The sequence below is a fragment of the Schistocerca americana genome, chromosome 2 (assembly GCF_021461395.2).
Source record: "Schistocerca americana isolate TAMUIC-IGC-003095 chromosome 2, iqSchAmer2.1, whole genome shotgun sequence".
In the NCBI taxonomy this organism is placed as follows: Eukaryota; Metazoa; Arthropoda; class Insecta; order Orthoptera; family Acrididae; genus Schistocerca; species Schistocerca americana.
This window is the reverse complement of record NC_060120.1, coordinates 684,528,745-684,552,761: the sequence shown is the minus strand read 5'-3', so window position 1 is coordinate 684,552,761 and position 24,017 is coordinate 684,528,745. Positions and strand designations below refer to the sequence as shown.

Sequence of the window (24,017 nt, the reverse complement as noted above, 5' to 3'; positions counted from 1 at the left end):
ATACTGAACAGTTAAGTAATTCCTCTTAAAATGACGGCAGCCGAAATTTATTACAACGTTTCTTTCGTTTCTGTAATTATCTAGGTGCTTTAATTCGCAGTTGAATCTTTAGATGCTTCAAAACACAACTGATATACAAATTATGGATAGAGTAGTTGTTTCTTCCTCATCAAAAGGTCCCGAATCTGTCACCTGATTTAATCTTCATTAATGACTTCTCGACCAATCATATGTTTCCGGCCTTGCGCAGGCACGCACGTGCTCGTACACGTGGCTATATTGAGAAGTTTCGTAACACGATTTGTTAAAAGTTCACGCTGTGTCGAAGTTAAAACTTTTCATAAAATATTGCATGTATCACTTAACAAAATTGCTTCCTATACTCACACCTGCTCTGCACTCCACGTAGATTCGCGGTACATTAATATTTACGTAATACAAAATAAGGTATACATACCCCCTTGGCTACACCGAACCTTGCAGCCGCTGCTAACCGTGTGCGCCCTCGGTTCTATCCAGCACTGAAGTGCTGTAGTCGGCCCGAGGCACTTGGCTCGCCTCTGATAGTTGGCGCGCAGAGGGTCCAAGGAGTGCTTCGTCTGCATTACGCAATGTCACCATTACTATTAAAAGAAAACAGGTAATGAAAGGAATGTAAACATTGTGAATGACAGTTTACTACTGAGGATAGCTGCAGCCATGGTGAATCAACTCCGAATATATATGGCTGCACCTGACTCCATCTCTTACGACACCCGACAACTGATATTAACCTACCTCAGTTACTGAGGTTTGGGAGTGAATACAATGGCTTCCAGAACCAGAAATGCTACAGGATATTCAACACAATTAATGAAAATGAAGGCTATCCATTCGTCAACCTTCACATCGTGACCACGTTTCCCACATTATCTATATTTAATGACTAATAAGGAGTCACTGCTGATGAATTATCGCTAGGCGAGCGTGCCCAGTCACGGACGAGACTCAGTAGTTGAGCGACACTCGCTCCTTCCGCGCATGCAAAGTGACTGCGGTTTTTTGTGCTGCCTCTTATACGCCCTGCTGAGCCGCTCCCCTTCCCTCCGCTGGATGGGGCGGTGCTAAACAATCGGACCCCGTGCTGGGGGGGAACTGAAAGTCGCCGCGTCGAGCCCCGCTGAGGCCGCCAGTCCGGTTTCGGGTTGCGCCTGCGGGCTTCACCCTGGGAAGTGAACTTCCTCACTTCACGAGAAACTCTGTACAACTGGAAATCTATAACTAATTAATACCATCGGTAAAATGGTAAACTGCAGGAATATTAAAGCAGTCGCCAATAAACGATCTAGAGCGTGGATATGTAAAGGACTGCCTCATTATGGAAGCCACGACACTAAATTAAAGCGTATCGTAAACATTGAAACAATGTTTGTTCACGTACACACAATTTAAAAAGGTGAGACAACGTAGTCGTCACTATCACCAACAAGAAAATTACAAATGACAAATTATGGCTCAAATGGCTCTGAGCACTATGGGACTCAACTGCTGAGGTCATTAGTCCCCTAGAACTTAGAACTAGTTAAACCTAACTAACCTAAGGACATCACAAACATCCATACCCGAGGCAGGATTCGAACCTGCGACCGTAGCGGTCTTGCGGTTCCAGACTGCAGCGCCTTTAACCGCACGGCCACTTCGGCCGGCGACAAATTATGTTATAATCTCATATTACTGCGCAAGACAGCCAACAACATAATTAAATGTTATTAATTAGAACAAATGGAATCTTACTAATAATAGCGTAACTTTACCAAAACACATGTCGTTAAAACAGAGTAAAACAAGCAGTTGAGTTTCACTTAAGACTGAATCTTCAAATACCGTTTCAGATCCACTTTACTGGAGACATATTTTTGCCAACTTCCAACTCGTGTGCTGATGCTCCGCCCTTCAAAGTTGACGAGGATTGTTGGCTCTTGCTTTCATGCTTCCAGTTTTTTTTTTTTTGTAACCCCTTCAATGACTGGCCACGAAAATCGGATTTTTGTAATTTTTTTTATATTTGATACGTGAGCTGTTCGTGTGCTGCCATGATTAAAGTATACCTCGCATGGGTATCCAAAACTGGCGCCGAGGCAAATGTGGTGCACCACAGGCCGTGGGTGACAGGGATGAACGACGGCTGCGGACGTGTGTACCGGCGAATAAACATGCAACTGTTGAGCAACTGACCGTCGCCCAGACGAACCAATTGGCTACGAATGGCGTGTTCTCAACGACCGTTCGGCGGACGTCACTGCGTATGGTCGTCACAGTAGGCGTCTGCTTCCTGTACCCACGCTGATTTCTATTCGTAGGTGGCGAAGGCTGAAAGCTGCACGCCAATACCGCAGTTGGACATCCGCTGAATGGCGATAGACGGCCTTTTCATCTGACTCTCATTTTATGCTCCATCGGGCAGACGGCCGTTGGCGTGTACGGCGTGGAACGTCTGCTTCGATCGGGCCGCTCGCGCTGTGGATGCTCACCCGAAAACTCTAGTGCAGCGGACCACGGCCCTAGAGTTGTCGCGGCTCCACAACCCTGTCACTGCCTTCCGGAACCTCACTGATGCTGATCCTGCACGTCTTGCAGCGGTCCGCACAGCAAAAGACAGTTATTCAGGCTTTTGACAGGTGGTCACGTTAATGTGACTGTATAATGGTGAAAGAATATACGATTAAACTGGTATTTGATAGGAAGGTACGCGGGTTACGTAATTCGGTACACAGAGCTACCACCTCTGGTAGCAACATTGGCTCCAGTCAGGCCTCGCATCGAGTCGAACTGAGCGTGGATAGCACGCAAGGGTGTCATTCGATGCTGTTTCAGCTGCGTACCAGAATTACACAGTCGTACTGGTTGGCGAATAGTGACTTCCCAGTGTCGCGGCAATCCACGGCCAGTCGTTTACATAGAGGAAGAGGTCTAGAACGTACTGCGACCCTTCCAAAAAATAAAAGTAGAGGAGGGGGGGGGGACGTTCATTATTTAACTGAACCTGATCCTTCTACGTGCCCTGCAGTTAATAATTCGTCAGTGAAATTCGAAGAGAGAACTTACATTTTCATTAATTGTTGTGTTGCGCAAATCAACATTTGGGTCAATGACCGCTTTAATGATTTTATCATGTAAGGACGTCAGAGGATTAATAACGAGCTATTTCCGTTTAAATGTTGCCAAGGTACCAACGTACTGTCATGGCGCTTAGTAATTAGCATATGAGTAGATCATTCATTGCCTGGGTTTATGTTGTCAAATAGCATACAGGCAGAAAGTGTACAAGAGTCGTGACTTCTGCTCTACCTGAAGGCAGTATTTGTAATCGTTTAAAAAAATTGCGTTCTTCGTTGCGGCGAGATCTTTTCAAAAAATTTCAATCGCCAACTTCCTCTTTCATAAGCGGAAACCGAGCGAGGTGGCGCAGTGGCTAGATACTGGACTCGCATTCGGGAGGACGACGGTTCAATCCCGCGTCCGGCCATCCTGATTTAGGTTTTCCGTGATTTCCCTAACTCGCTCCAGGCAAATGCCGGGATGGTTCCTTTCAAAGGGCACGGCCGACTTCCTTCCCCATCCTTCCCTAATCTGATGAGACCGATGACCTCGCTGTCTGGTCTCCTTCCCCCAACAAACCAACCAACCATAAGCGGAAAAACAAGGTGTCCCAAAAAGAATGGTCCGATTTTAACTTGTAATAATATTGAGACAAATCTCACTAGGTAACGGAAACAGCGCTAGATGTAATCGGCGTAGTCGAGAGTTTCAGGAAAAAATCCGCTAGATGTCGCTAAGAGCGGTGACCTGGACCGTGTAGCCAGTCTCGTGCAATATGGCGTCCGCGCAACAGCAGTTGTATTGTGTTGTTGAAATTAATCGTACTCAATCAGTGATCGCAGTTCAGCGGGGGATTCATATTCGATTTTGTGCTAAACCACCATCACCGAAGAACATTCGACGGTGGTATAAACAGTTTGAAGAAACAGGGTGCTTCTGCAAAGACAAAAGCCCTGGCCGTCCAAGCGTTCCTGAATAAACAGTGGAACAAATCCGACGAGCATTTGAGCGGATATTATCCGTGCAGCCAATGGACAACACATTGAACATTATGCTGGATTTTTATAAACTTCTATCTTTTCTGAGTAATTCAGCATGCAATTTGTTGGTATTAAGCCTTTCTCTCTAATAAATAACTCTTTAAAATCGGGTCATTCTTTTTGGGACACCCTGTACATTGCCCAGTCACATTACTGTGACTACCTGTCAAAAGCCTGCATAACCACCTTTGGCAGCGCGGACCTCGGCGAGACATGGAGCAAGTCAGTGAGGTTCTGGATGGTAGCGACGGGGATGTGAAGCCAAGCCTACTTCAGTGCCGCGACCAGCTGCGCTAGGTTTCTCGATTGAGGATCCACGGCGCGTACAACTCGACCGATGTAGTTCCACAGATTTTCGATTGGGAGCTTGATGGCCAGGGGAGTATGGCAAAGTTATCCTAGTGGTATTTGAACCCATCACGTACACTGCGAGCTGCGCGACACGTCGCATTGTCTTGCTGGTGGATGCCATCGTGCCGGTGAAAAACTAACTTCGTGTAATAGTGGACACGCTCCCCCAAGGATTCATTGTCTTTCCCCAGACCATAATTCTCCCTTCTCCGGACTGGACATATCGATGATTGTTGCTAGGTGTTTGCTTTCAGTCGTTTCACGCCAACGACATTGTCAGATGGAATATAAAACGTGACCCACCTGAAAAGACCACTTGTCGCCACTAAGTGGGTGATCCAGCTGCGGTGTTGTGTGCAAATTCCAGCCTTTGCCGCCGACGAACAGTAGTCAGGATGAGTACATGAACCAGGCGCCTGCCTTCTGTGGTGGTCAATACGCAGCAGTCGTTGAGGACACGCTATTCGAAGCCCATTGGGTTGTCTGGGTGGATGTTTGCTCAACAGTTTCTTATCTGTTCTCTCGTACAAGTCTCCGCAAGTGCCGTTCACCACCGTAATCAAAAGCCCGTGCCGTTCCACAGGTGTCTCGGCGCCCGTTTTGAATGGCGGCATTTTGGCATGCACACTATACTTTAACCATGGCAGCACCCGAACAGTTTACAAACTTAGCCATTTCGGAAATGTTTACACCCTTGGCCCGAAAGCCAATGATCGTGCTCTTCTGGACGTCAGATAAATCGCTCCGTTTCCGCATTGTGAAAACGACTGCACTGTTACCCCGCGTCCCCCATACACGCCTTATATACTGTCCACTGCTAGTTCTACCACCAGCCGTCTGAGAGTGATGAAGTTTGGTTTGTGGGGCGTTCAACTGCGCGGTTATCAATGCCCGTACAAAGTCCCAATCTTTACACAGTCAAATCTAGCCACTTTGAAGAATGATGATGAAATGTTGAGGACAACACAAACACGCAGTCCCCGGGCAGAGAAAATCCCCCAACCTGGCCTGGTATCGAACCCAGGACCCCGCGATCCAGAGGCAGCAAAGCTAGCCACTAGACCACAAGCTGCGGACCTGTCTATGAGTACTTGACTCGAACATAGGCGGTGGTCACTGGTCACATTAAAGTGACTTGACCGTTTATTTGCCTGACTCCCACCTACAAAGACAGAAATGACAATCGCAATAAAATAAAAGAAATAAGAGCTCACACGGAAAGATTTAGTGTTGTTTTTCCATGTACTATCCGGGAGCAGAGTGGTCGAGAAATAGTCTGAAAGTGGTCCTGTGAACCATCCGTAAAGCACTTAATGCTGACCTGTAGAGCAGTGGTCTAGACATCAGATACACTGTGATACATACGACAGATCGGAAAAGTAGCTGTCCAGACGCCCTGTCACTCCTCACACAGGTGATCATGACAGTGACAAGAAGCCAGGAGCGAGCTTTCAGCTTTCGCCAGCCGCGTTCCGGAAGGCGGCGGCGGCGGGCGACCTTGCGAAGAGGCGCGACTCTTTCTCCCGCGCAGCATACCTGCCGTCCTGCCTGCTGCCTGGCCAGACGTGGCAACGGCGCCGCTCCGCCTTATACCCGTGCCTCGCTTACCGCAGTAGTACACACTAAACTACTGCAGGCGCGCTGACACAGCGGCACGTTTCTGCGAACTGCAGGCGCAGGGACGCTCGCCGCACCTTGCCGCTGACGCCGGGCTTCGTTTTCAGCTAAGCGCTGTCCGCGTCAGCATACCACCTCTATTGCTTCCTGCCTTTCCTCACGTCAACAACTTTCCTTCGCCCGTATCTCTCCTCCTCTACGCCACGCAACAATCCACTCTCCTGCAGTTTGTTGACGCAGCGAATGTTTCGTCTATCGTGTACTTCTATCACTGCTCCATTCGTAATTTAAAAGTACTGTTTGGCTTAGCAGTTTATTTCCAAACTCGGAGAACACTCATAAGATGAACAGAACGGATTCACAAAGTACCCTACAAACCACGCTGGTAAATTTACATGAAAATGCCAGATAAAAAGTCATCCCCGGAGACATAAAGCTAATATCGTGGAAAACCAGCCTCAGTTTGTTTCACTCGTTTCGTCAGGTACACACATCCAGCTGAAGCCAAATCATTACATACCGTAGAGCTACCAAACTGCGTGTACGCTGATAGCTACTTGTCATCCTCTGTTCTAAATTGTACCAAGAATTTTATGCGGAATTAAGATCTGGCAATTCAGCGTTCCAGTCGACTACCTGTGGATCTGCGCTACAAAGTATCGAAGTTCCCTTTCCGGGGTATACTAAGTGGTCTCTCCCAGTGAGGCTGTCCTTTGTAAATGTTGCACGTCGTCTGTCAATTTCTTTATGTGTGATTCCGCAGCCACGCCGCAACTTCTGTGAGATGAAATCATAAAAATAAAAAAAATAAAAACTCAGTAGGCTGTCATGTCCATTATACAAGATGCATTCATTGTATACTAGCGAACCCAGCAATGCTTCGCAATTGCTAATTATGAATGGGAATTCTCTCTGCCCACCTCCTCCTCTCCTCTCTATCTTTGTTTATTTACACGTCTTGGGCCGCCTCTCTCCTCCCACTTTCTATGCCTACCTCCTCCTCCACCTAACACTCTGTGTCCCCCCTACTTCCTCCCTCTGTCCATCTCCAGGTTCCTACTCTCTTCGTCCCTCACCCCCGCCACCCGCCCTCTTCGTGTACCCCCCCCCCCCTCCTGCCACCCTCTCCATCTACCCCCCCCCCCCCTCCTCACCGTCCGTTACCTCTTCCTCCTCCCGATGACCTTGGACTTGCTTATTGATATAGCTAACGAAACCCAGATTAGGAACTGAAATCGATTGTGATCATCGATATACGATGCTGGATCTGAGAGGATAGCAGTTTCAGTGGCAGTATTTGACACAGTTTAAATCTGCAAACGGGCAGCCGGCCGATGTGACCTAGCGGTTCTAGGCGCTTCAGTCCGGAACCGCGCTGCTGCTACGGTCGCAGGTTCGAATCCTGCCTCGGGCATGGATGTGTGTGATGTCCTTAGGTTAGTTAGGTTCAAGTAGTTCTAAGTCTAGGGACCTGATGACCTCAGATGTTAATTCCCATAGTGCTTAGAGCCATTTGAACCATTTTTTGCAAACGGGCAAAAGGTTTAGCGTATGGCCACCGGAATGTGTATCAGTGTGTCGTGTAAAAATATGAAGCAATGAAGTGTTGGCATTTTGCTGCAAATTTTTCTATACATATGATAGTTATCTTTTAGTGGTATAGATACATTAGCCAGTTTCGGCTTTTGTCCATTTTAAAACTTACAAGAGCGTGCAGAAAATTATCTCAAAACTCTTAAGGCTTTTCAAATAGAACAAACGTTGTTAACATTCTACATCTTTATTCCTCATTCTTCATATCTACGTATTTCCAGCCTTTTAAGTTATAGGGCTGAGAAATGTACCGTGTAAGAAGCCAATTTGTAACGTAACTATGTCGGTGGGTGAGAGAAAACGTGCTGTAATAGTTTCGAAGTCGAAGAGTTCATCCACGCATGAAGCATGCTCCCCACCTTCAGCCTGACTACCCCAGACCACACAGGAGAGATGTGACGTTTGCAACAATCAGACGCCTTGGGATCGGTTCACCGATCATCCTCCTCCATACAGTCCCGACTTGGCCCCATATGTTACCAAAACTTAAAGAAAGCCTTCCAGAACCTTACTTTCCTAGTCTTGAAGCGGTGCAAGCAGAGGTGAGGTAGTTGTATCAACAAATTCACACATTCTGCAGTGACGATATCAAAAAAATGGTCTCTCTTTGGGAGAAGTGTGTTTGTCGTCAGGATGACTCTCTTGAAAAATAAGTACGTAGAAATGGAAAAATAAAGATTTACTCGTATACTGTTAGTAACTTCTGTTTCATTTAGAAAGATTAAAGAGTTTTCACATAAAAAATTTGTAGGTATTATTTTACAACACACCCCTCGTTTCAGTATCACACTTCAGTAGTGTTCCATTACGAACCGTAAAAATTTTGTAAAAAATCTGTCTCGTAGATAAACTTCCCGGAATCCTGCCAAGAATGGGAATCATGCCGTTTGCATTACCCACAACTGAGCCTACGTGACTTCTATATTAGTACAAGTCTGGGAGAATTGGACCACTAAAATTTGTGTTTTTCAACTTTTTTTTTACTTTCGGCAGCATGTTCGTATACAGTGTCACATAAAGTAATATATTATTAAAGTACAAGAGGTATGATGAAATGAAAATATACGTCAGTGGTCCATCTCATCCATAGGTGTATGGGTGAGGTGGACCAGTGTTCTGGGAGAGACGGACCGTGTAAAAAAGGGCTATACACGAAGGAAAAAAGTCAGCTATTTGGAATATGACATAATGAATACAAAATTATATTATTAAATATTTTAGTCGAAAACAATTTTATCAGTTTATAATAATCTTCATTGAACTTTGACTTTCCTACTGAGTCGTTGGTATTTTTAAGCTGTAGCACGTCTTTCTCTCACTATCGTGAAGAGGGAAAACACGGAATCCAATTGTCATTTTTGTGAGCGTCGTAATAGATTTCACCACACCCGACACATTCATCTTCATCCCATTCATCAAAGTTATTTTCGTAATCTTATAAAATCTCTGCATCTGATAACATGGTGAGCTATTTTCTCTTCGTTAGTGTTCTTCCTTGGCGACCTTTTTATGCCTTTTTTCTGCTTCATTTCTTTTCTTATCCCTCTTTTTCTTCACAGTTTCAAAGTTTTCAAGGGCGCTGATAACCTCGTTGGTGTGCGCCCTAAAACACTAATCATCATAATCATCATCATCAAAGTTTTCAACAAAGTTTAACCATCTGGATACATTTCCTGCCTTACTCTTAAAATTCATGGCTTTATCAATAGAAGCAACACATCATATTTCTTCAAAAAATTTTGTCTGCTTTAACTTAAAAACAAGTGGCCCATCACTCCCAAATAACTCTGGACTATCTCTACCAATTGTCTGGGAGAGATGGACCACCCAGACTCCTATATACTCTTAGCGAACGAGGTGGCCATTTTAGGTTAGTTTGATGCCTATACATTTGCCAACCTCGCAGTAAGAAAAAAGAAAGAAATAACACTGCATGAATATTGTGAAAAATACTAAAGTTTTGTAACTACACTATAAAACTTCTCCGATTACCAGAACAAAGACTGTGATTTTTCTCCAGAACTAACACGAAAATGACAGCAAATTGTACAACTTAACATTTCTTCGCGTTAAGAGTTACTTTGGAGCCTTTGAGTCAGGTTGATAATTTGCCAAGATTGAACTGCGTGTAATTACGACCTTTGTGTTACAAGACTACTTCATAAATCTAAGGGAGCTCACAGTTTTACTGACTCGTCCTCCTAAGTAAGCGCCCCCCCCCCCCCCCTCTCCCGCCCCATCCCCTCCTCCTCCAAGGAATGTAACTGGCGGTCATCCCTACTTTCAATATGACACATAATTATGACTACGATTTTAATGTTAGTAAGAGTAAAGTGTGTAAAACGTTTTAAGATAATGATTGACGAGTGTTTGCCCCAGTGAATAGTACACTGTTTTAGCATAGCTCCCAAGAAACAACAATTAGTAAAAATATAGCTTTTGAAAAGTATACACTCGAAAATCTTGAACACACGTGACACAATTCATTTAGAACTATAACAGTAAGAAACGCGCACAACTTCATTACTATCACAATTTACACAACATAAAGTCGGAAGTGTGTCCTCACAATTATCAGTGTTTGTGAACGCCGGTCTGCCTATATGAGCGTGTAAATGAGGGTTTCTTTCGATCGTTTCCGCCTATTTGAGGCAAATCGGTTTGTCTGTTTTAATATTCCGTCCGTGAATCTATAAAAACAGAACTCTAATACTACCACTTTGTTGTCGGTCCGCGCCTCTGTTAAGTCTCGATTTCTCTGAAACTTGGAATTTATGTCAAATACACGGTGTCTTGGCTGTGTGAAGAATTAAAGCTTCTGCCTGTGTGAATAATGCAGTCGATGCAGTCAAAAGATACGGCCATATATGTCTCCTATTTTGATATTCGCACACTCACTCATCAAAACCTTTTTATCAAAAAACGTGTCGGGCCTGGTGGTCTAGCGGTAAGGCGCTTGTCCGGAAAGAGACGTCGCGGGATCAAATCTCGGTCGGATCATAGATTTTTTAGTCTTCGTTTTAACATACCCTTCACCTCTCAACGACGTGAGAAGCCGTCTGAAACAACACATGGTTAGGATTCCACGTTACGCTGCAGGTCTCCTTTTTCTGGCTGGATAACTGGGGTAGGTTAGGGACACACAATTCGCCGAAGTGGCGTTCAGTGGAAAGGCTTGCACCAGGCCATTGAGCCACAGAAATTTATCATCTATATGCATAATTAAGTTTGTATGGAACGCTCAGGGCGCGAGTCCCGTGTCCGTTTCTCATTATTTTCGTCGGTTAGTGGAGGATCTTTTCTCTTACGTTTACTCCTACTCAACTCCCCATGAGTCGCCGGTTCTACCTGTGGAGTCACGCACCGTGTCAGAGTAGTTGTTGGCAACAGGTAGGTCAGGCTGTGCTTAATGCACCTTTACCTGGCTAGTACGTTACCAGTCGTGATACACGCCTATCCAAGTTAGCATGGCCTGAAGCAAGAAACTGAAAAGTATTCTGGCACTTAGTAATGTTTCTTTATTCTGAAAAATTCTGATACGAAATTTGGAAACGGGATCCGCGCGTGCCTCATAGGTACCTGCGTGAGCTATGAAAACTGACTGCAACCAATACTGTTCGGTAGACACAGAATGCACTCGACGTTGTGTGAAAACCGAACGGGCCTCACTGTTCTTGTTTTTCTGACACCGGGCAGCTCGTAACGAAATCAGAAATTCTCGTTCAAACTGGAGTGAGTGGTGTAGAACGGTAATTTATATGAAAGCTGCAATGGTTCCCCGTTGTATCCTTTTTACAAACTTTAGGACGTATTTTTTGATCTCATGTCGTGATGACAGAAAATAACTAATTCAAATCCACAAGTTTTCCTTAGATTCTCGATCCTGGAAAATGTGTTTATAAACATTACGCACACTGTTAAAGGAGCGCGCAATAGGAAACAATAGATATCAGTACAAACAGTGTCTTGCTGGAGATTTAGAGCTCAGATAAGTGCCCGAATGTCGCGTATGCTAAAAATGTGGCGCTATCGTCGTGATACCACGATAGGTTTGTCTTCTCGGACTAAAAGTGTATTCAGGCGTGTAGGATACAATTAGAGGGTACGCAAGGAGAAGATATAAGGAAAACTGATGAACAAAGATAGACAGACTCGGACAAGATTGTATTTCCACATCCAAACACGGGAGTACCAAAACAGTGCACAAGACTGACTGACGCAGTCGAATGAACTGTAAGATGCTTCATGACAATTTCTTCGTGATTGCTTCATTCTCATTAATGATTATTTTCCACGAGAGACGAACACAATCATCGCTTTATTTGCTGTTGCTGTACACACACCAAACACACTGGCAGATTGAGGTACACTTGATCCAGCTAATCGGCCCCCCTGTTCCACTGACATTTTGACAATGAGATCTTCCACTGTCTCTCCTCTTCGCATCGGCACTCGCTCTAGTGTAGCGTAGAATGACTAGTTTCGCCCATCAACGAGAGACGTGCCCATCTCACTAGCAATAACCGTTACATCCTCAGGAAGAAACAGTGTTATGTGAGTTCACGTAGCTGTGAAAATCACCAATATGCTTAAGCCTAAAATATTTCAGTTAGACGGTAGGGAGAGAAGCCTTTACAGAAATGCTTTCGGAAGTTTTCCATAGCTCCGACTTTATGCGTTGATGAATTAGCTCTGGAACTAAAGCATTTATTTAGGCTAATAATACAGCGATCACTGCCCAAGATAAAATGTTTGAGTAAGTGGAGATAAAGCTAACAAAAGCTCTCGAAAGTCTGGGCATCTGAAACAAGAACTTGGAAAGACTCTAGTTCGTGCACTTCAGGAAAAAAAAAGCAGAACTAAAAGGAAACTGAACACCGCTTGGAGAGGAGAGCAACTATTTCAATGAGGTTTTCCCAAGTGTGTAAGAGTAAAAACGGACCGTTCCGTTACATTCATAGCACAATGCGAAGACATAAGGCTCTAAGTATTTGCACAGCATGCCATCCGTAAACTTGTACGAATATCCTTTACAACCACCCTAAAAAAATCTAAAAAAAGGAAAATTCTTTAATTATTGTTGGCGTAAATTAACAATCTTTTTAAAAAGGTACTGATGGGTAAGTAGGGTCCACAACCTGACAATATCGTTTCGAACACACTTAGCAATATAAAGGCACTTTTAATAACATGTACTAATAACATGTACTAATAACTGTACTACGACCACCACAAAAAATTTAAATCATAGATTTCGTTAACTGTTGTTTACTTTTACTCACAACACACTTTTTAAAGAATTAGTGATGTATGAGGAAGGTCATCAACCTGAAAATACTGAAATATGACGTTCTTTGGGAAAGGTGACATTTACTTAAAATTTTGGGCTAAGTTTAACTGAACATTTTAAAGCATTTCTGAAACCCAGTAGAGGAATTCATTAAAAGCAGTGAATATTTTCTTCACAATTTTAAAGTATAAAAAAACCGATTAGATTACATTTTGAAAAGATAGTTCCTCCCTCCCCCGCGCCCACTGGTGTTCCGAGGGTTGAAATTGTGTGCCGGTCTGGAACTCGTGTGCAGGGAACCTTGCGTTTTTCGGAAAACTCTCTTTCCGACCGAACTATTCACATGCGACTCGCGACCCCCCCCCCCCCCCCCTCTTCACATCTTAATTTTTTCTTGTTATCGTCAGACCGGTTTCATGACAATCAAGTTCATGTCTGAGGGTGGCGAGTGGTTGATCCCCAAAACCTTGGATTTAGTGGGACGGAAGTGTCTGGATATCTCATTCGGCAACAGCTTCGCCCGCGAAAGGTTAGATTCTGGGACCAAGTCGCTCCGGAACACCAAGAAGTTTGAAACTAACGCTTGCTCCACTGCAGAGAGGAAGGTCACTGTGGAGAGGAACAGATTTGTATATTATTCTATAATTTTCAGTTAAATATGTTCCCATAGCAGAATAAAGTGAGCCTTTCGGTTCCCGTAAGGAACCTCGGTTTTCCACGAGAAAAGCTTTGAATCTGTGTTTTAAACACTGCTGTTCGTCATTCACACTATTCATCTCTTGAGTCAGCCTTTTGAAAAAGATTCTTCCTATGTGCCACACGCGATTGTGAGGAACAGTTCAGGAGTAGTTCGCAATGACAACATGTTTCCTGTCCTGTGTTCGCTAAATGGATGCTGCTGTTGGTTCTCCGCGCATATGTGATGAACCTACAATACGCACTTGAGTATCTGGCAGAGCGTTTACACAAAAAAGTTTAAAATGTCAATTACAAACCTTATTAGCGAGTAAATGTTGTGTATCATCATTGTAACTTCCCTAGATTGTGAAAAAGAGGATTATACTCTCCTGTGCCAACCTGTCCACCTCAGAACCTAAGTCTTCAATTATTTCACTAAATCGCTTCAGGCGAATTAGGGGATGGTTCCTTTGGAAGGGCACGGCCGACTTCCTTCTCCATCCTTCCGTAATACGATGGGACCGTTGATCTCGCTGTTTGGTCCCCCTCCCCCAGATCAACCAATCTATCCTCAATTATTTGCTAGATGTATTCCACTCTCTGTCTTTAACCTCTGCAGCCCCCTTTAGTACCATGAAAGTCATTCCCTGATATCTTAACAGATGTCCAATCACCCTGTCTCTCCTTCTTGTCAGTGATTTCCATTTGTCTCTTTCCTCGCCGATTCTGCGGAGAAGCCCCACATTCATTGTCTTACAGTCAACATAACTCTAAACATTCATCTATAGCACCCCTTCTTAAATGCTTCGATTCTCTTCTATCCCGGTTTTCCCTCTGTCCATGATTCACTACCACACAACGGCGTGTTCCAAAGGTACATTGTGAGACTTATTTCTCAAATGAAGACATATGTTTGATGCTAGTAGACTTTTCTTGGCCAGGAATGCCCTTTTTGCCAGTGCTAGTTTGCTTTTTATTTCCTCCGTGCTCCGTCGATCGTGGCATATTTTGCTGCTGTCTAGGTATCAGACGTTCTTAACTTCATTTACTACTTACCACCATTTCTGATTTGAAGTTTTTTGGTTTTCTCATTTCTGCTGCTTGTCATTACTTTTGTCTTTCTTCGGTTTACCTGTCCATGTTCTGTAGTCCTTACACCGTTCATTCCATTCAACAGATCCTGTAATACTATTTCACTCCACTGAGGACAGCAATGCCATCATATTGTAAGATCGTACACAATTGTCACAGATTGTCTAAATGGCTCGCTAAAATTTGAAATTATCAAATAGAGAATGCTTTCTGGGTGTGGCTTTTTTCTCTCGAATATTAAATGATCAGATACCTGAGCCAGAAACTGTAACTGAATAATGTTGTGCGCACAATTATTGAATTGTTTGTACATTTTCTTCGTTATCCCTGTAATAAAAATATTACGTTGGCAGTAAATAAACAGTTCACTGTTGTGTTGAAATAATTACCTTACATCGGTCTACAAATACCCACAAGAAGCTACACTAGCTTCACGAAAAAATGTCCAGGTAAGAGATAAATGGTGCAAAACAGTGCATACACGCATAGTTTCTGATGAAAGTCTCTTAACGAATTGGAACTGAAGGAAAAAGAGTACTGACGGGTGGCAGCGAACAGAAGCGAGAACCAGAGTTGTCCAGTGATGCTGACCGCGCGCGACCCGTTAATGGGCGGGGCAGCCGTAGTGTGGTGTGTAGCTCCATTCACAGTCAGGGGTGATTCAGTGCCGGCTGTGGCTGCCCCCAGTTGATCCCAGTGTGAGTGAGTGTGCCCTGAACCTCGGGTCAACTGCAGCGGCCAACACACCGGACGCCGCCCGCGACACTGCTGCCAACCGCGCGCCGGGCCGCCCACGCGCCCAGGGCACGAGTGACACACTTAGGCGTTTGCGGAGGGGAGGAGGCACTGGAGTACAGTGTGTTCTTCATATACTGAGCGAAAAACCACCAATTCCCTGGAATATAATTTTTTCATTTTGTCTTTTGTCAATTATAAGATTTAGTTTTTGTGGCATGAAGCATCTCAAAATTGACCAACTCCTGTATATGAAAAATATCACTTTTAGAGTTTTATCTCTTGGCCGCCTAATCCTGGACGAAATTCGGAGCACGCTCATGGTTCCACGCCAGTGTTCCGCACACACACGGCTTATGAAAGGAAGCAACGTTATGTTTAAAAGCCCGAGGAGCTTTCACTTAAAGCTTGGGTTGCACTGGAATGAGCACAAGAACCAGGTTCATCGAACAAGCACTATGTAGGGCTCAAACGGTATGAGAGTACGAGAAGACACCATTTGAGCGTTTTCGGTTCGCATTCGCTCGTGTTCAGGCGGCTCTCCATCTCCAGTGAGTCATCGAAGGAAGTGCGCGCACTTTACGCTTCAGCTTTCGCTTAGATACAACAGATGGAATAGTCTTTTACCTTTGTTATTAAATATGTGTTACGTGAGCAATGGAGTGGTTGGAAGAGAATTTGATGTTGCCAACAAGTCTCACGTGCGTGTGGTATCCAAAAAATACGTAGCACAAGAAGTAGAACAAAACAGCAAAAGAAAAAAAGATGATAGGAAGCTGCTGAAGACTCGACCTTCCATCTGGAAAAGGGGAAGTATGAGAAAGATGATGAATTCATTAGTTGGTTCCTCCAGGTGGGAAGATGACACAGTCTCGGAAATGGTTGGAGGGGTTCAGTTTCCAATAAATATTTCATTAGTTACTGTCTCATCTATATACAGGGTGTTACAAAAAGGTACGGCCAAATTTTCAGGAAACATTCCTCACACACAAAGAAAGAAAATATGTTATGTGGACATGTATTCGGAAACGCGTACTTTCCCTGTTAGAGCTCATTTTATTGCTTCTCTTCAAATCACATTAATCATGGAATGGAAACACACAGTAACAGAACGTACCAGCGTGACTTCAAACACTTTGTTACAGGAAATGTTCAAAATGTCCTCCGTTAGCGAGGATACATGCATCCACCCTCCGTCGCATGGAATCCCTGATGCGCTGATGCAGCCCTGGAGAATGGCGTATTGTATCACACAATACGAGCGCGAAGAGTCTCTACATTTGGTACCGGGGTTGCGTAGACAAGAGCTTTCAAAGCCCCCATAAATGAAAGTCAAGAGGGTTGAGGTCAGGAGAGCGTGGATGCCATGGAATTGGTCCGCCTCTACCAATCCATCGGTCACCGAATCTGTTGTTGAGAAGCGTACGAACACTTAGACTGAAATGTGCAAGAGCTCCATCGTGCATGAACCACATGATGTGTCGTACTTGTAAAGGCACATGTTCTAGCAGCACAGGTAGAGTATCCCATGTGAAATCACGATAACGTGCTCCATTGAGCGTAGGTGGAAGAAACTAAAATGAGCTCTAACATGGAAATTAAGCGTTTCCGGACGCATGTCCACATAACATCTTTTCTTTATTTGTGTGTGAGGAATATTTCATATATATATATATATATTCCTGGAAATTGAAATAAGAACACCGTGAATTCATTGTCCCAGGAAGGGGAAACTTTATTGACACATTCCTGGGGTCAGATACATCACATGATCACACTGACAGAACCAAAGGCACATAGACACAGGCAACAGAGCATGCACAATGTCGGCACTAGTACAGTGTATATCCACCTTTCGCAGCAATGCAGGCTGCTATTCTCCCATGGAGACGATCGTAGAGATGCTGGATGTAGTCCTGTGGAACGGCTTGCCATGCCATTTCCACCTGGCGCCTCAGTTGGACCAGCGTTCGTGCTGGACGTGCAGACCGCGTGAGACGACGCTTCATCCGGTCCCAAACATGCTCAATGGGGGACAGATCCGGAGATCTTGCTGGCCAGGGTAGTTGACTTACACCTTCTAGAGCACGTTGGGTGGCACGGGATACATGCGGACGTGCATTGTCCTGTTGGAACAGCAAGTTCCCTTGCCGGTCTAGGAATGGTAGAACGATGGGTTCGATGACGGTTTGGATGTACCGTGCACTATTCAGTGTCCCCTCGACGATCACCAGTGGTGTACGGCCAGTGTAGGAGATCGCTCCCCACACCATGATGCCGGGTGTTGGCCCTGTGTGCCTCGGTCGTATGCAGTCCTGATTGTGGCGCTCACCTGCACGGCGCCAAACACGCATACGACCATCATTGGCACCAAGGCAGAAGCGACTCTCATCGCTGAAGACGACACGTCTCCATTCGTCCCTCCATTCACGCCTGTCGCGACACCACTGGAGGCGGGCTGCACGATGTTGGGGCGTGAGCGGAAGACTGCCTAACGGTGTGCGGGACCGTAGCCCAGCTTCATGGAGACGGTTGCGAATGGTCCTCGCCGATACCCCAGGAGCAACAGTGTCCCTAATTTGCTGGGAAGTGGCGGTGCGGTCCCCTACGGCACTGCGTAGGATCCTACGGTCTTGGCGTGCATCCGTGCGTCGCTGCGGTCCGGTCCCAGGTCGACGGGCACGTGCACCTTCCGCCGACCACTGGCGACAACATCGATGTACTGTGGAGACCTCACGCCCCACGTGTTGAGCAATTCGACGGTACGTCCACCCGGCCTCCCGCATGCCCACTATACGCCCTCGCTCAAAGTCCGTCAACTGCACATACGGTTCACGTCCACGCTGTCGCGGCATGCTACCAGTGTTAAAGACTGCGATGGAGCTCCGTATGCCACGGCAAACTGGCTGACACTGACGGCGGCGGTGCACAAATGCTGCGCAGCTAGCGCCATTCGACGGCCAACACCGCGGTTCCTGGTGTGTCCGCTGTGCCGTGCGTGTGATCATTGCTTGTACAGCCCTCTCGCAGTGTCCAAAGCAAGTATGGTGGATCTGACACACCGGTGTCAATGTGTTCTTTTTTCCATTTCCAGGAGTGTGTATATATATATATATATATATATATATATATATATATATATATATATTAGACTGTGCTATTGTCTGTAGGAAGGTAGCAAAGGCCAGAAGACTGTAGCCAACTACAGGAAGACCTGCGGAGGATTGAAGATTGCTGCAGGGTATGTCGCAGTTGACCCTAACTAATACGCTTAAATAGCCGAAGAAATCTACTACTGTTAGATCACATTATTGCCGACGGATCATTGTAAACAGCATAAAATATCTGTACTCTGGTCAAATTTACTTTGTGATTAACTTCTTGCAGTGGTGTGGCGCAGCGTTGCCGGCATGCAGCCAGCCGCACTTCATAAGGCACTGAAGTACTCGTACGTTACTCTGAACACAACGAGAATGTGGAGTTCCAGAAAGAATTAAGATTGGATGGCTGTTGGCCCCCACAAAGCGACTCTCTCAACCGTCAGTCACAGAGCAGTTTTAATCGGAGTAAAAGTGCAACCGTTCTGAGCGACCGGAAGTTGAATGACCACATAAACAATTTTTGAGGAAAGTAGGTGCCAGACATTCATTGGAAGAATCATAGCCGGCCGATGTGGCCGATCGGTTTTAGGCGCTTCAGTCTGGCACTGTGCCCGCTACAGTCGCAGGTTCGAATCCTGCCTCGGGCATGGATGTGTGTGATATCCTTAGGTTAGTTAGGTTTAAGTAGTTCTAAGTTCTTGGGGACTGATGACCTAAGATGTTAAGTCCCATAGTGCTCAGAGCCATTTGAACTATTTGAAGAATCATAACTAAATATAATTCATCTACGAAATAAATGGTTTATGAAACACTCGTGCAACCAATTCTTGAATATCGATAATCACTGTGGGATCCTTAATAGAAGAGATAACATCCAGCGAAGAGAGAGACTTTTTGTTCGTTTAGGATCGTTTAGTCAGCGGGAGTGTCACGGAAATTCTGAACAAACTACGCTGGCAGACGCTACACGGGAGGTCTTGTGCATCACGGCTAAGTGTGTTGTTAAATTTCTGAGAGATTATGTTCCGCAAGAGTCGGGCAACATAAAACGCGTGTGCGCTTCCTTTAGGCTCTTCAAATGGACACCAGACGAAAATCGAATAAATTATGTGAGGGTGGTTTACCGACAATCATTCTCCTTGCGCTCCATTCGCGGATGGAAAAGGGAAAGGAGAAAAGTTAGTGGTATCACAAATATCCTCAACCACGTACCTTACGGTGACTTGAAGAGTACAGAATGACGTATCTCCGAACAGGCCTCGGAGGGCCCAACGGTACCGACTGACAGCTTGTCATCCTTCGCCGATAGGCTTCATTGGATGCGGATTTGGTGGGACATGTAGCCACCACATCGCTCTATCGGCCATTGTCAGTTCTCGTGACAGTAGCCGCCACTTCTCAGTCGAGTAGCTTCTTAACTGGCCTCAGAGCGCCGAGTGTACCCCGTTTCCTAAAAGGACAGATCCGGGGGTCACTCATCCAGTGCGACCTAAGCTCGACAGCGATCAACTTTCGTGATCTGACGAGAACTCGTGTTACTACTGCAGCAAAACAGTTGTCAGTTAACGTCTTGCTATGCAGTAATCCTTTAATTGCTGTGAACAGCGAGCGAAAAGAGTCAACCAAAATTTGTATAATTTCAAAGAAGACTAAAGAATGCTGCAGCTGCATTTCGGTGATGATTGCGGGATCACCGCGATTTTCACGCTTGTGTAAAAATTCAAACGCGCACACGTTCTTAGTTTCCTAGCTGCTTCCTGCTTCATCACCATCGCCGACCATACAAAATAATAGGATGTGAATCTCAAGGACTGGATTGCGACTATAACTAGCGTTTTGTCAAAAGAAATCAATTAGCCGACAATTTTAGCTACAAATAAACTTAAGTGTTCTGATCGAATGCTTCAATGCTCCTTTTTATTTGTTCTGTTCCATCCTCCAGTGTAAATATTGTTTCGCAGGGACGAGAAAATGGTAGTGAACACAGTGATTTATTCTGTGAATACTCTAAAGCTTTCATAAGCTTCTATTAGCCTTGATGTAGCTACAGGTTTTAAACTTAATTTCTGCTTTAGTGCTTGGTGAGTGAAAGCTCTTTGAAGTCAGTACCATGTACTATGTTGAAATGGTGTGGTATGATCTGAAGGTTGGAAAGTGGAACAAAAATGGTCAGTTTATATAAATTAGTTTTGGGCACTGTGTCTTTAGTGTTTAAAAAATTGACCCTGCCTGATGCCCAAAAGGATGTTGTTAAAATTGATTTTGGCCATGGCAGCATATTTAACTTAGAAGACTGCCTACGTTGCTAAGTGACTCAGTAACTATCCTTCAGTGGCATACATCTGCAAAACTGTGTATGAATATAAAATACCTCTTCCCTCTACCCATCCACAGCCTGTGCATTCACATGAACTCCGAAAGAAAACACTGCCAACAGTTAACTTTAGACTATTAGATTATCTTTAGCAGTCCCAAATATGCAGCTACAGTCTACAAACATCTTTATGGAGCTAGTTGATACTGAAGAAGACCAAGTGAAGAGCTTCAGAAGGAAAAAAAAATTGCTGGCTATCCAAAACCTACTGTACCAGATCATTTTCTTAAACACAGAACATGAGAACTTTATTCGGTACAGTAGTCGTTCAGATACCCTTCTCCTCGCACAAACTGTGTTTTCCTACTTTCCCAATATTGCATCAGGCAGATGTGAGCAGGATTCCATTGAAATTACATGGGCAATATCCTTCCCTAAACAGAGCTTTTGCTGTGGCTCTAAAGACCACACGTCCTGGTGGCATGTTAAATTCTAATCTTGATCAAGTTGAGCACAAAGGCTGACAATATCATTAAGGGTTAACGAAAGCCACCTCAGCTGTGTTATTAACCATTTATGGTGTTACAGCTAGTTTCAATTGTAGAACATCTTCAGATTGCAACCTAAAGATATTCTATAAACGAAACCAGTTGTAGCACAATAAATGTGTAGTAATATTGCTGAGGTGGTTTTCATGAATTATTAACATTAGAATTTAATGTTTTTTTCTTCCTTTCCTTCAGCCTTCAAAAACATTCCGTCTGAGTTTTTGTAAAATGTTGTAGGCAAATATCAGATTACAAATTGAATGTCAAATGCCAAAGTGCTAGACCCTATACTGAAAACAGACAAAAATGAATTTAGCAGAATATCAAATGGGAACTTAGTTCAAATTGAGTGATATTAAGGTGACCTAATACTGTTACAAAATTTCATATTGTTGGTTACTTACCAGTACGTATTTTAAAGTTTATGTAATTATGGTCATAACTCACTAGACATGGAACATGTCTACTGTCAAATATGATACACATTTCCTATGTGATCACCATTTATGCATGAGTTTTTATATTTTGATAACAGTGCAATGGTAACAAAGATACAGAGAAATGAAAGTAGTGAAGAATAGAAAGGAAAATGACTCTCATCATCAGAAGCAGGAAATGAAAATAGAAATGTTACAAATCTACAATGAAGGATGCAAGATTATATGAGATAGTCAAAACAGAAGCATTATGTGAAGATAGTGACCAATGATTGTTTTCACAGAAAACTGCTTGTGTCAAATACTTAACAGTACCGTGGACAAGATTTCTGAAATTGTACATATGGAATGCAGTACCATAAAGTAAAAACAAAAAAAAAACAAAAAACATAAAAAAAACAAAAACAAAAAAAGTTATTAATTGAATCTAGGATGGGGTAATACGATATTTAAGGATCTTAAAATTATATTGGTAGATAAAAGATAAAACTGGGAATCCCTAGAAAGAACAGGTGAGATGGTCCATGGAGTGGGGGTCACCATAAAAAGGGACAGATTATTTTGGCAGCAGACAAGGTATCCAGAAACAGGTAGCTGGCAATAGAAGGAACCATTGACAGTTGAGTAGTCATTGGTGTAAATCTACAACATATGTAATAAGAATCAGGGCATGCCATAATAAAACACAGTTTTTGTTAAAATTGTTGTTGTGGATTCTTATGGATGTCTCTTCTGTATAACTCGTTAACTATTGGCTAGAAGAAATGAGTTCTGTTAAAAAAATATTGCAAGGTGGTGACAGGAAAACAGCTTCCCGATTAGCTAGATGCATGTAGAAACACTGGAAAAAAATTACACATGTTCCACTGTGTCTATTGTACCTTTGGTTATTAAATCAGTGCATGGATTCAGTGTGAGTCTGGCCCATCTCCCTGTTTAGAAATTAGAATGCTACTGTTAATTTATGTAGAATGAAATACCTTGTTGTTAAACAGTTGTGTTATGGTTTCGTAGTTTCAGCATAATGGTGTTTTTTGTTCTTGATAGACCTATTTCGCAATGAAGTATACAGTTCTGACAGATGCTGATTCCTTTGTTCTCCAGCTAAATGTTTTTTGCATAGATGTCTGGTTTACATTAAGAATAGTTTCTAGAACAGAAACTGATCCAATATTTAGTTAGAATTCTTGTGGGTATCTCAATGATTTAAATCAGCAAGGTTTTGTGTCCAACTTGAAGCAGTCTCATAAATAAGGTGTCAGCTGTTTTCCTGATTCAGTATTTGTCTGTATGTATAACTTGGATACTGACACAAAGTAAAAGCTAAGCACTGTAATACATCATTGCATGTTCCATTTGACTGAAGTAATAAATTTTCTTCCTCATGCTACAGAAGAGCTGGGCTAAAATATAACTTAATAGAAACATGGTAATAAAAATATATCTTAGAATAAGGCTCCCCAAATGAATTGCTTACCTTAGCAATATAGGTTTGTGCTTCACTTGATAGAAGCAGCTAAAGTTCCAGTATTTGTTTCAAATCTGTTTTCTCAGTAATGTTGATATAATTTTAGTTTTAGGTTAGATTTTGGTCTTGCCAATTTTCTAGTTTAAATTCATTTAATTTTCAGCTAAAATTGGGCTCTTCTACTTCATATTCTACACGTGCCTTGCTGCCCTCTTTGCCATCTGTCTGTGGGTATTTTATCAGACATTGGATCCTAGAATACCGAGATGGACTCAATCAAGTTCTCTGATTGGAACATCACCAGGTAAACCTCAAAAGTACAGGTACTTCTGTATAAATTCTAACTTTAGCCATTTTTGTTTGTAGATATAAGAAAATAAGAGGTGTTAGTTTTATTAAAAATATGTGAATTATGTAACAAACTCATGAGCAGTTGAGTTGTACACACTTAACTAATAGCTTGTAGCTCTTCTGTCCTGCTGACAGCAGCAACCAATCATGACACAGACTTGAACAGCCAACAAATGATGGGGAAATCATTCTGATCCATGATCACACAACTTCTGCCACAGTTCATGAAGGTTGATCAGAGTTAGGTCCAATGCATAAACATCTCAATCCACATGTGCTCTATGATGTCAGAAATGCTTATCTGCAGAAATTTATCCAAGTTGT

General features: G+C 43.6%; 1 protein-coding gene across 2 annotated transcripts in view; it reads left to right on the top strand.

The window, feature by feature from the left end:
• Positions 1 to 24,017, top strand: part of LOC124593233 (sodium/potassium-transporting ATPase subunit beta-2-like) — a 319,478-nt gene that overhangs the window by 259,388 nt on the left and 36,073 nt on the right. For both annotated transcript variants that reach the window (XM_047131910.1, XM_047131909.1), the window contains exon 2: positions 23,506 to 23,646. In XM_047131910.1, the coding sequence (XP_046987866.1) occupies positions 23,506 to 23,646 (141 nt within the window). The remainder of the gene's footprint in view (positions 1 to 23,505; positions 23,647 to 24,017) is intronic.